The sequence below is a fragment of the Daktulosphaira vitifoliae genome, unplaced genomic scaffold (genome assembly GCF_025091365.1).
Source record: "Daktulosphaira vitifoliae isolate Bord-2020 unplaced genomic scaffold, ASM2509136v1 Scaffold_4, whole genome shotgun sequence".
Lineage (NCBI taxonomy): Eukaryota > Metazoa > Arthropoda > Insecta > Hemiptera > Phylloxeridae > Daktulosphaira > Daktulosphaira vitifoliae.
Window position 1 is genome coordinate 25196230 of NW_026099575.1, and position 14499 is coordinate 25210728.

General features: G+C 31.8%; 1 protein-coding gene across 1 annotated transcript in view; it reads right to left on the minus strand.

Moving 5' to 3' along the window:
• Window positions 1-13821, minus strand: part of LOC126903507 (division abnormally delayed protein) — a 36443-nt gene extending 22622 nt beyond the window's left edge. Inside the window, exon 1 of the mRNA XM_050681681.1 lies at window positions 13333-13821. Coding sequence (XP_050537638.1) covers window positions 13333-13495 — 163 coding nt within the window. The 5' untranslated portion in view covers window positions 13496-13821. The remainder of the gene's footprint in view (window positions 1-13332) is intronic.
• Window positions 13822-14499: the final 678 nt, after the last annotated feature.

Sequence of the window (14499 nt, forward strand, 5' to 3'; positions counted from 1 at the left end):
TATATTGTTATGTCCATAACAGCTAGGCGGAAATGGAGCAAAAAACGAAAATTCTGCGATTGACTACCATTGTATATGTCTTATTCAACAGAATGAACAAAAACCAAATGAGCTTTTAGAAAACCATAGGATTCTAACGGTTTACACACGTTTGGTCGGTCTATAAATATTTGTTTATTAATTTCTTTCGGTTAAAATTATAAATCACATAGCATTATATATTATAATAACTACTCTCGGGTGTATAATCCAACCGCATTAAAGTCGTCATAAGGTACTGATGGCGTCAAGAGACTTAAGTTGAAACATTAAAATATAGACACGTTATGTTAATTCGAAATTGATCGCGCTAAAATTGCATACATTTGCGACGGCATAATAAATCTAATTAGGCGCTTCTTATTATAATTTATACACCCGCTGTAATACTTTATTAAAAACGGTCTTAATAAAATACTCTGATAAGTCACTGAATGGTCGCTATTATTTTGGTGGGAATAATGTTTTCTGTCGCAACTCTAAGAACTATTCATCTTCGGTATAAATTGTTAAACGAGTTAATGCAGCTGTGGCGTGGGCGCATTATTTGATAGCTTTTTCGCTATGAGTGTATTATATGAGTTTCCTTTAGCATAATAATAGTTAACCGACCGAAAGCGTATGGGAGAACGCAAGGATTCTTCATTGTACGCTTTTTGATACTAAAGTGAAATTCAATAGTATCACTACAGAAACATTTCGATTTAATTGATGTATGTATCATACAAGATGAAAATAATCGCATAATATGGCGATTGAATTGGGCTGTGGACCAAACGATATGCCGTTCTACGTAGTTGTCGATTTACCTGCACGAAGAGATCAGGAGGCGCCATGTAAACGTTTGCCAGGCAATGGTTTTTATAAGACTTATTATTGTCACGGAAACGGGTGGGCGACGGGGTCATCGTTTCACCTTATCCCTCACCTCGCAGCATGCACACTACTAGCATAATATACGCATTTTGCCCATCAATAATATTTCGGCGAGCCTTTTAAAAATTAACCATATAACGTATTACTATGTCTATAAACACATATCCATGCGAGTACAAACGCACCGAATACCTGCTGCTGCTGTTGGTCACAAAACGTACTAGGTAAAATAATGACAGGTGAATAAACGACACATCCGTTTTTCTTTCAAGCCCGAGACACTTCACCTTCCGGCTAAACAAAAAAAACAACCTTTTACGCACAAAAATTACCGAAGAACTGTTAAAAAAAAGATAAACGGCCTAAGATTAATTTGAACGCCAGTGACAAAAATACATACCTAACGACCAGTTTATTAAAATACAAGTGAACAGTTGGCGCCATTAGATGTGGTTAGAAAGTGATCAATTACAAAGTGTGCGTAAAATAACATTTCAAAAAATTATTACAAAAAAATAATTTTAATGAACCATTAAGTCGTGAAACTATAAAAACAACATTAAAGATTATTTGAGTATTATTCAGAAGGAATATCTCAATCAACTCTTAAGTTTACATTGATGTTTTGTATATTAAAAGCAATCATTAAAGTTGTTACAATGAAGTTGTATAATTAAGCAATTTAACAGAAACGACAAATTAAAGTTTATGAGAACAATTACAAATTAGAATATGATATTTTTAAGTGTGAGCCAATCATAACAAAGGTTTGGTTAATAGTAATAACTGAATATACAAAATAACCATTAAAAGTTGTGAAATCATAATTACTAATGCGATAAAAACATTCAACTTATAAGCAATAATTTTATTCGACTGATTTTTTTTGCACAACAATATCAGATAGTACTTATTATTGGGTACAAACTTTATTATTACAAATAAATGAATTTACTATTATATAGACTAGTCGAAAAAATTTTTCTCGTGTAGTATGAAGAATACGATAATATGAAAATTTTATCTGATTTAATAGCTCAGGAATTTAAGAACTCGTAAAGAAAAAACTACACTTTATATTTTATTAGATTACAACAATTGCTATAATAGAAACAGGTTTATTTGTATAATTAATAAAATTCAGCAAGAATATATTTCATAAAATATATAGAATTCAAAGAAACCTTAATAATACATACACGATGGCATATATTTTACAGTTAATAAGCGTTAAAATAGTTTTACGTTTGAATAAATGCATTTAAATAAAATAATAAATTCAAATATTTATTAAATTTTCGAAATACTGTACTCTTTAATAAGTCCGTAGTCACAAATAAAAAAATATTCTGTAATTATCTAAAGCACAAATGGAAATCAACCGTAGTAAACATCGAATGAAAATGAAACAGTGAATAAAAAGCCACAGAAACGGCATAAAAATAAAATCATTATTATGCTGTGCTTAACAAATTATCTTATAAATAACAAAGCACTCTCGGATTTTCAGTAATAATTTAACAAAACATAATTTAATACTGAAAATATACATAGAAAATAAACAAGAGACAATTATGAGATAACATTTTTATCTTTAAACTCAAACAATATCGTTGCATAAACCTCACACACTCATAATGTGCTTGAAATGAGTAACACTAAGTTAACACCATGAATGTTAAAAATAATATTAAATATGCTTGTTTGCTTATTTTTTTAAATCTTGTGACAACCGATAATGACTTCAGTTTATTAATACTTACAATAATATTAATTTTATTTAATCGATAAATAATTACATATAAACAGTCTATCCGCTTTCATTGTTAACTCTATTATGAGTACATATTATTGTAGAGATAAAGGTTGATTAGATTAGGTGTTGTTAAATAAACGTCGTGATTTATATTGTAAGCTCGTAGGCATAATACCTATTATTATTGAAAGTGTATTATTTCAAGTACATTCATATTACGCGCCTTTAAAACACACCAATGCATTTAAATTAATTACCGACTACTCATTCGACAATTAATTGTTTGTAATTTCAATTGAACTCAATGAGAAACAAAGATTAAATAAATAAAACAATTCAATTAATAATTATTAAACAGTTCTTTTCCCTTTCATTTGCTTGTTAGTTTGGGCAATTATTACTATATCTCGTTATAGTAGTTTTCCAAATATTTTGCGAAAACATTATCCAAACCATAACAAAGAACCTGCTGGCAAAGTCAAGTAGAAAGTTGTTAGGATTCCATACAAATTAACAACCCGTTTTCATATGACCATCTGCATAACATTGCAAAACGATTAAGACGTTGAATCCTAATATTTTGCGCTAATAGTGTTGATTACTTGATTTATAGAGCCGACAAGCAAATAAATAAAATGTCATGAAAACAGTTAACATATTCATCTGAACAAAAATGAATTTGACGGTATATAATTATATGCTGGACAAGTAAAACAGCACAGTAGAGTTCAATTTGCATTTGATATTAACTGCGTACCAGACGACATTTTAATGACGTTATATTTTATACATTTATCAACATTTTGTTTTACATCTTCGACAGGTGTTATTTATTAGTCTAGATAGCATTCTTAATTGGCAAACTTAATTTAAATATTCGAGTAAAAAAAAAAAAAGTACCATTAATAGTTGTGCAGCATTGATCTGGTATTTCCGTTCCACATAATAATGACATTAAGATTATCATTGTGTCGGTCACATTGTTTTAAAATGTTCAGTCAACATCACCAAATCCACTTCAAAGGGATTTTGACTGCTAATATTTTTGTCTGTCATAAATTATCAGACAAAACAAATGCACACACATAAACACAACCGTGAAGTCCGATTCAATAACATTCTCTTAGAGCATTCGTTGTCTAGCAGTGACAACAAATAATACACATCCAATTGGTGAAAGAAAACACATTATTGAATGTATAATTGTAATTTAAAAATGTATTTCTTTGAAAATTAATTATTCCCGCCGATACAATCGAGGTTATTCTAATTTATGCCATCGATATTTTATTTTGCACATATTTCCCCTTACGTTAACTAAGTTGCCAACAGTATTATAGTTAAACTTGATAAGCATCTATAAATTTTATTGTTGTTGCCGTTTGTCTAATAATAATAATAATAATATATCTATAAAAACAACTCATATATATTATACACACACATTGGCTATAGTGTTTGTTTTTATATGAATTTATTATTAGTGTAAAATAGTACAACTAAGCGGAGGCGAAAACCGGACAAGGTTTAAGTCCGGAGGAAAAACAAATTATTTGTATAGCAGCCTAAAATTAAATGGTATTTGGACTCGTATTTATTACGGTCTAGTTGATCGACTCTCCTTCGGTGGTCGTTAGATTAATGGCTACCATTTTGGTGGAGAAATTATACAGGAAGTACAAAAATGTATTATGTTTGAGGAAAAACTTATCTAAATGAATCGCCATAGCTCTAAGAATACAACTGTTATTAAGTTGTTATCGATTGGCTTTTAATATTATAGTAAGTATATTATTATAATTTAAAACGTTTAACTGACAGCTCGACAGCATAGTATTTGGAAAAACACAGTTAAACTTGATCATTAGAATCTTTAAATATTATACGTATTTTCTAAAATAAAAGTATTGTGTGCTTATTATTTATTTGCACACAGAATAGGGATTTAACACGTCACTCAATATAATTAAATTTAAACATTTAATCATCACTACCGTGACGAATATAATGAATAAATTTTATCAAGTTTACCAACCATTTGAGTGATAAATATAAATAATACGTTTAGGGTTACAGATTCCCACATAGACACAATATTAAGTGCCATGAAAAAAAAAATGCTGACGATATAATAAGATATCTTATATTTTTTACATATTGTTTCATAATAAGCGTAGAAGTAATAAATTTTGCACGCAATTAAAATAAACAACGCAATAGTTTGATAATTATTTTCACCTATTAGCTCTCCAGACTCGTTCAATCTCAACTAATACAAACTATTTGTGGAACGGAAATCGCGTTTCTAATTTCTAGTAATATTACAAATGTATTATAAATATAAAATTTACTGACGCGCCTTGTTCGCGGGAATATTATATATAACAAATTTCTTATGTGACCTATGATGACTAAGCTTGGCCGTCTCGTCTATGGCGCCCTTTTCTTTTGATCTAAAGCCCACACAGAAATAAACAGGGATAACGTGCGTAACATTTTATTTGACCCGAACTGAGAAGGGCGTGCAAACTACTGTATAAACTTCGGGCGTGATTATTTATTCAATTTTTAACTCTTTAGCGGTTAGAATCTTCATCGGTTGATTATTCATAAAACCGGTCTGGTACGTGCATAAAAAATTTAATAAAATTAGAAAACACACACACACGCCTATAAACATGACAAATCAAATAACTTTATTTATAAAATTTCACAAAAAACTTATTTTTTTTTTTGTAATCTTAATGGTTGTAATGTATCACTTTTAATTCGTTGATATATTTTATTAAGGTTCCAGCAGCGACCCCAGTCGCTGTAAACACAAAGTGGCGCTCTATTAATTCAGTATGTCTAAGAACAGCATTCCTAATTGCTGTGATTTAATCGTTGTGAATGACTAAGCTTAACTATAAATTGCTTCTGTGTTTAGATCGACAATGTCACATAGATTGCAGAAGGAAATTAAACTTGCACTGAGCAAAATATGAAAACTCGAAAGGAAATAGAATCGGCTAACGAAGAGCAAATGAACTTGGATAGGAAATGTAATTACCGTAGTCCGCTTCCACCTGAGGCGGAAGAAGATCCTACGCTTTTTGTTTCTACCGACTTCATAATAATACTTTATGTAGATGCTTACTCGTTTAAAGCTGTTTTTTTGTATAATCACTTATCACGCATCTGCCATGGAAAACGTTTTTTTATGCCGGCATTGTATGTGAATTAAGAAAATAAGTTTCTAAAGACTAGTTTAAAAAGTGTTATATGGATCATAACATGTATATATTCTTTGGTACAATAATAGGATTTTAAGCGTTTTTAATTATCGCGTCATTGTATTTTCTTAAATAAATTCCATTGACAACTGAAAACATAATTGTGAATCTCCGAATATAATAATATTACATTAATTTATTATTATTACAGGCTTACGTAATGGTTACAGACTATTCGGAGTCCTTCAAATTTAAATGAGAACGAGAGAAGTCGGGGAGGACACGGTTGAATTATATTCATCCAATTACTGTGGTAGTCGTGTAGGAGACAATGATGTGATGCATTCGTAAAGCATTAACTTTACAAGTGACGAATTCGTTGTAAATAATAATAATAAATAAAATTGCGTCACCAGGTGTGTTTTTTCGTCTTATTAATCCCATATAATCCGAACGCACGTCGCGTAGTCAAAGAAAGAGAATAAAAAAGTTAAAAGATTACAAGTGTGGGTGCGACAAATGCAGACTATCATATTATAATAGACGGTACTCCCAACGGCTCTTCCACACAAATGAGATCACATCAAAAATATAGCATTGCAACGAGACAACAAATTACAAAAAGTACACGATATGAAGTGCACACCAATATGGACCTCGAATAACTAGGAAAATAACAAAAGAAGAAGCGGTACAATATGAACAATAATTCGTCTGTACTATACTCAAATAATAATAGACATAGACAATAATGATTCGAGGAAACTAAAATCGCTTATTTTTGTATACTACACAAAGCGTAAACTTGATACACATCTAGTGTATACAATGTGCACTGTAAAAATACAGGAGAAAAATGCACGCCATAACCGAATACTAGCTGGTAGATTTCCAGATGGACCAAACATTTTTAACATGTGTTGTCATCATCTTATAAACTATTATTATTGTTATTAAAATCTGAAAGATATTATTATGCATGCCCACAGAGGCGGCAATAGCAGCAAGAGACTTTTGGAGTGTCCAGTGTGGAAAGAAGGCGACACAACGGCAGAAGAGCATTGACCGCCTCCGCAGCAGCAGCAACTACCACCGGCATAACGAATTTTAAATTACAGTACATTGCCGTTACCTTCAAACACTACTGCTCATGATCTGTACAAGGCAGATGTATATTTTTATTATAGTTATACATATGTACAATATAATAATATTATATGTATCACGAGAAGACATTGGGTACGTGTGATGTTACTCTGTACGCGTATTAATCAGGGATAAAAAACGGTAATGACCGGATACACGTGTATTGGTGAATATTGCTTATATGAATGTTCAAGTCTTTGTGTAATGTACAAGAAAACTTTGAATTTTACAACTGAAATTGTCCTATGAACGTTGTTACTTATGATTCATAACCAATAACATTTAAGGATGCTGATTGACCCATTATACATTATTTTAATCACACAAATATACGAGCAATGAGTAAAAAAAAATATTACTTTTGTTGATAGATTAGAATTAAATACATCCAATTAGATTCCTAGACGTGTATACTTATAAATTTAACAAAATACATATGTTAACAATGTGTACAACTAATATGTTAATAAAAATAACACAAGTTGGCAAAAATGTTCTATTTAAGGTTACGCTAAAAGTATGTTGTTAGTAATTATTATGATTAAAGCAATCGAATATTAAAAAAAAATTTGTATATTTTAGTTATACCACTTGTAACACATTTAGACGATAAACAGATAAGACGTGTTAGCACAAGCCCAATGAAATTAATTTAAACATAAAAAGTAATAACAATTGATATAGCTGTATACGATTAACTTAACACTGTGTGTACCTTCTTAAAACAGTTATCTATTTGATCTTTATTTTGATTGCATCAATCGAATACAGTTAATTTGTGACAATCGTTTATATGAACATCATTATAATAAAATTCAAGTGCCAATGTCTGTATGGTAAAATATATTAATTTGCCTCTACGCATTGACCTCGTATTGAAATCTATTCGAATCCTATTCTATTCGTCCCACGCGTCTTCACGGCGATTAATCGCACGGCTAATCGTCTGTTATTTTACATTTTTAACTGGGCACAGTCGTTTGCAATAGAATGTATAAACGAGGATAATAACTTGTTCATAACGAAACATAACGATCAGTTTAGAAAAAAAAAAATGTTTTACAAGCATAATTATTAATTTTAAATCTGTCCAAAGTCCCATCGTTATGTTTCAACGTGCTAGTAAACTTAAGATGGAAAAGTTCACTATACTTTAGAAATTTTGAAATATGCATACTACTTAATTTAATTAATGACGAACAAGCTATTTAACACAAGTTATATTGTATAGTATCATTAAACATCAAGCACATAAACTTAGAGTTTTCATTAAACTTTTAAGTAATTGTTATTAATAATAATATAAAGGTTATCAGTTACCTTTGTAAGTAGCTGTGTCGCTTCAAAAACCGGGTGTGTTTCAACTTTATTATAATTTATAAACAATAAATGCTAAAATTAATTCTTACATTAGCCTGTATTACACGTGAACTTTTAAATTTAGTGAAATTTAAAGGAAAATCTGTTACCATATATTGGGATACTTAAACGAAGAACAAACAAAACTATAAGGAGCATATATCACAAAGTACTCGTCCTGAAAGTTGCAATCGAAATAATTCTTTTTAACTACTTTCAGTCGAAAGTAGAAAGCACAGTTAGTTGTGAAAACTAACTGTAATTTTCCATCTTAAAATAGTCAAATAGAGAAAACGTTTTTGGACGAAGGGACTGTAGCAGCCCGCAAGATGCACATAGGTGAAACCAGTTACCGCGTGGGAGGCGCACATTATTATCATCTTATACCTATGTATGAATACCACATACGCCGGCAGCGGGCCACCGGCGTTAAAAAACCACCGGTGCCAGACGAAATGGAATGCAAGCAGTCGCCCCTGCACCGCCACCCCGTTGAGAACATCGCCGCGGTCGTCGTCATATACCGAGTACATTCGTGCGCACACATATATATATATATATGCACCTTTTCACGCGCTTTACTCTTAATAAATATATATATATATATATGTATATGTAAAGGTATTGTGATGATACCGTACCCACGGAGAGCATCCCCCACAGTCTGCTTTGACCGGGTACCGCTGTCGAGTTCAACGAATTTATTCCTCAATCAACTGCTTAATCTCTACATTTGAATGGTAGACGGGATTTCCTGAAAATATATTGCCAAGTCATAAAACGATAAAGTAATACCGTGATACCCTTGCACAGTTGACAGATAAACAGTTTTGTAAGTCAAGACGCTTAACATGTTAACGTTCAGTAAAAATTTTAAACATAAGAAACGTATGCTTAAAACATTATTTAACTAAAATTTTCCTTGGTATTCCAATGAAAATTACTGTTATATAATATGAATAATTTAAAACCAAGTTAAAAATAATAAAATATCCGTACAAATAAAGGGGCACCCATTAGAAAGAGAAAAATCAAATCCAAAAATTTTACACCACAAAACTTAATTTGGATATGATTTATATTATTTTTGTACAAACTTTTTTATTCAACTCACACATCACATTGTAATATGNCCAAAAATTTTACACCACAAAACTTAATTTGGATATGATTTATATTATTTTTGTACAAACTTTTTTATTCAAGTCACACATCACATTGTAATATGTATGTATGTTAAAGCTCAAAAATGAGTAAAAAAAAAAAAAAATCTACTGCAGACCTCATTTGTCATTAAATAATTGTCAACTAACACATGATTAAAAAAAGCATTACTAAATATGCTGCCTGTTCTTTTAACATGTCGGTAAATGCATTTGGCCCGTTTCCCGATGCCATTTAAAACGATACGTATTCACCCTCTACATTCTTGCCGATACGACAAAAGTAGTTAGTCGAAACGGATTTTTAAGCTTTTTAAAGTGGTTGACATCACTGCCCTATAATGTTTAGGAGCAATAGAGCATACAACTGCATAGAACGTTTATTATTATGAACACAGAAACATTTTTTTGCACAACGCTGTACTTACAATATTGATACGTCAAATTCATTCACTGTAATATCATTATAACTACAAAGGTCATAAATTTTATCATTATTAATTATTTAACGAAAATATAGTTTTTTAAATCGTGTAAATATAATATGTTACTACATTAGTTTTATTCGTAAATACAATGGGAAATTGTTTAAATATTTGTTCAGATAAATAAATGAAATAGTTAATTAGAAATAATGCAGTATTGAAATTTTCTTCATTAGCGCCTTGTTACTTGTCAAAGTAAAGTAGTAAATTAATTTAAGTTTCAACGATAAATTATGAAGCTTCATGTGACATACAGAATATAAATACCTTTGGTCACACTACAAGTAAAATGCTGTAAGAATAGGTGCATATAATACTAACACAAGACGTAACAACGGCCATAGGACCATTTAATCACTTTAATTGCACAGGGCGGTACTTGTTTTCAATTTAACGTCGCATTTAAATAAAGAACGCAGTGCGAGACACATTATACGTATTTAATTTTATCGACTGACTAGTTCATTTAAAAGATTTAAGAGCGTCTCTTCCTTTCTTTCACTTTATTATTTATACATTTACACACACACACACATATAAACACAAATAATTGTAGCCAGTAAACATAGATACTATGTACATACTAAAAAATAACGACTTATTTTATAAACCGTAACTCAGATGAACCGTTCGCGTTTTATTTTCTATTCAGTTTTTGGCCGATGCCAATGAATATTATTATTGTTGCGAGTGCGACCGATGACACTGGCAGTGGGCCACGGGATGCTGGCCAAAGTACCAAAGACACTGTTTGGTATACCGAAAAGCTTACAATAAACCGTATCGGTAGTTTAACCACTAAGCCTAACATTTAGTGACAATTCAGATGAGACGATCGCCAATTTAGCGCATTACGATAAAAACAGATTTTTGAATTTATTAATAATACAAGTTTTTTTTTTCTTTTCGCAATAAGCATTAAATTTCAAACGACCATATTGAACACCGCTCGAGAGGTACCGCGGGGAGTCTTTGAACCTATTCTCAGCCGCCGATGGATTCACGCGAAAACCATTTGATGAATTCCTTCCTACATCGTTACCGGCCGCCTATTCACGTCCAATAATAAAAATACAAACTAAAATTTCACCATTACCGATGGCCGAAAGGAAAATAAAAAACAACCGTATATGCATAAACCGTACAATTTATTATAATAGTTTTTTTTAATAATCTTACTCGGGGGGGTGTAGCATTCTAGAAATCTGTTTTTTTAATGCGATTACAGCACAATATAAGTTCGTATAAACGTGGTGAAATAGCGTACGGTTAAATACAGTTTTTATTTACACAATATCAATGTTAGTATTCAACGGCTTGAAGTATTGTTTTTTAGGAAATGGGCGTTGTTAAATTTAATCATGAATAATGAAGAGCTTTTGACACACGGGTGACCTCGACATTTCGACATCCGATAAATATTGCAAAACAGCAAGGAAAACGTAAAAGTTTGGAATAATAATTACGCTGATGCAGTTAGAGGAGGATGTGTACCTAGTCGGTGGTATAGAGATGATTACTTTTATCTTTAAATTAATGGGCGGTTGTTGTCATAAGTATACTACAGGTGCGCGCGCGGTCACGATGTATTTGCTTCCTGTCATATTACCTCTTTAACCATCTTCGTCGGCGGCCGAACAAAATAATAATACTGTAATGAAGTCATTGCGGTCTGATTTACAAAAAAATATAAGCCGACGTTCTCAATTAACCGTCATGTAGGTATAGAGTTTTTTGTTTTAACTAGGACCAGTACTCTCCCTCGGGCTCATCACGAAGTATACTTACATGTGGGGTAATACATCACGGAAAGAATAATAATGAAACAAAATTGTACACCGATAATTTATAAAATACGCCTTTCGGCAGTGATCACTTATGGGTACAAAAATATTAACTGTATAATTTTTCTAACGTTTAATTTTTATTTCTCGAAATTATGAAATTTCGTTATGGAAAACTTATGAAAAGGTTCCTCCTTAGGTAGGGATTATTTATTACGTTTTTTTGTCTTTCGACAGACTTTTGTTTTCATAAATCGATTTTCTTATTGTACGTAACAGTGTTGGTGTTTTCTCGTAAAATTATTTATCAGAACAAGGGAAATTTTACCTTAAAAGAAAAAGCCGTTTAAATTTTTTGTCAACAATAAACGCCGTTTGCCATTCAATTTTTTCGCCGAGGTCTGGTTATCTCTTGTGCACATTTTTTTTTGATAAATTTTCAATTAAGTAAAATTGGTTTATTTATTACTGGTGTTGAGAGACTGCGATGTGCATGTTCGAGTAGGTCAATCGATTACTTGTCAAAACAGGTTCTTTCAATAGTCGGTCGCTTCCAGTAATCGTCAACCGCGACGAATTACTTTGAATGATTAAATTTTTATTTGTAGAAAATTCGGTCCGAATTTAGAAATAAAAACGTCTAAAAATCAGGAGACGCGAAAATCTTAATTTTGAAATGTTTACTCTAGGGAAGAAATAAAAATATTTAAAAATAGCCAATTCAAAAACAAACAATGAACTATAATCTTTAAATTTTAATTAATTTTTGGCGTTTGTAATCTATCATCGTTAAACTCGTAAATTGACTTAAGTTAAGAACCTAATGGAAACTAATTATCTCGAGAAACGAAAAACAATGAAATATCTAAAAAAAAAAAAAAGCGGCTGAAACAAAATTAACGCCTATATGTAAATTAAATAAAAATGAAGTTATAGCCCAACTCAGTTGCATTAAATAGCTAATAAGCTATTACAATAATACTAGTTTAACACGCGTTATCATTGAAAATGTGAAGCGTAAAAATGCAAAAAATAAAGAAATGGAATTAAAAAATTCAATTAATCATAATAAACTGTAATTACTAGAAAGTCTAAATACAATAAATCATATAAAACAGGTAATTAGTGATAAAACTTAAGAGAGAATCCTTTGCCACTCACGTGTACAAACTTTCATGACCTGTTGGGAGCAACGGGAGAAGGTGCTCACAAACGATTATCTCAAAACATGATAACATATAGCTGACACTTAGTTATATAAAACACGTTGCGAGTGACGACATTCAAATACCATAAGATAGTATTTTTAGGTGCAAGAGACTCCATTTGCGCTGTTTAATATGGGACGACATTATTATACGTGGAAGTTATCAGATTTTTCTCCAATTAGCAATGCAAAAAAATTACATTAAATAAATACATTCCATTTCGATTTAGGAAAACTTTTGGAGACAAACTCCATATATGAATTGCGAAATTTGGGCGTTTTTTAAAAAAAGAAACACTAACCTTGAATGATCTGTTGAGGAGTGTCGTACAAGCCAACTGACCGGAACTGTTGAATGGCGACTGCACAATCGGCGACATTTTCTGCGGCCGGGTGTGCTAATACGCCTAACCGGTACAAACAGCAGAATGACACAAACAAAGTTGACCACATAAGTGACCGCATGATTAGGTTAGATGTAATGTAATAGAATAAATAGCAAGGAAAACAACGGAACTCGGACAATGCTACCCGTTGGCCGCGTCAAGATCACACAAACTAACTGCGATCGTTTTCAGACTTATTTCTTTATTTTATTTGTTCATTGTTTCGCGCGAATAAAATAAAGAAAAATTTCATATGGTCGCACTACATGAAAATCTACCGGATGATGATGCGAACTGTGTAAATCTATTACGGAAAACTGCTCGCGGACAGCGTCAAACAGACCTAGACGTCGTTTACGAACGTGGCCGCCCGATATGGTGTCAATGTGCTGACTGACGGCGGATTCGCACCGCGCATGGTGCGGGACGCCGCCTGTACATGACGGGTGGGTGGCCCGCGAGGTACCGATAGGCGGACGGTGGGGAAGGGCAAAAGCCGGTCAGCTGAGCGACCTGACTATACACGGCTCCTTGTGGATGCGTTGGTAATGGTACTGCCGTGAGGTCGTCGACGTGTAGCTCCATCTGTCGGACCAGCAGTCTTAGAATAACCAACACATCACACAGTCTCAGTTTGTGATCTTAACCAAACACTTGCAAATTAAAATTTTACAATTTTATATTTAACACATTTTTTTTTTTTTGATAAAATTTTGAATTTGTATACTTACGAATATATAATTAATGTTTTTCTACAGTTTTATAACATGGCTTTTCTGGAGAGTATACATTTTCCTGATTCCTCGACCCAACGAAAAAAATTGTACTTTTATGACAACGTAATTTTTTCTTGAGAGTATATAATACACGTATCCTCTCATAATTACACTAGTGCACAGGCGTAAGGTGTTAACATTTTTCGGGGATGCTAAATTTAAAGTCTCCCATTCCAAAAAAAATAATTTTTTTATAGCAATTCATAGTATTATGCTAAATTTATGAAGTGACTAAGCTACCTTAGCTCCTCTCGCCATATGTCTATCTAGTAGTGTATTCGTTACTATAAAACAATAAGATTGCATT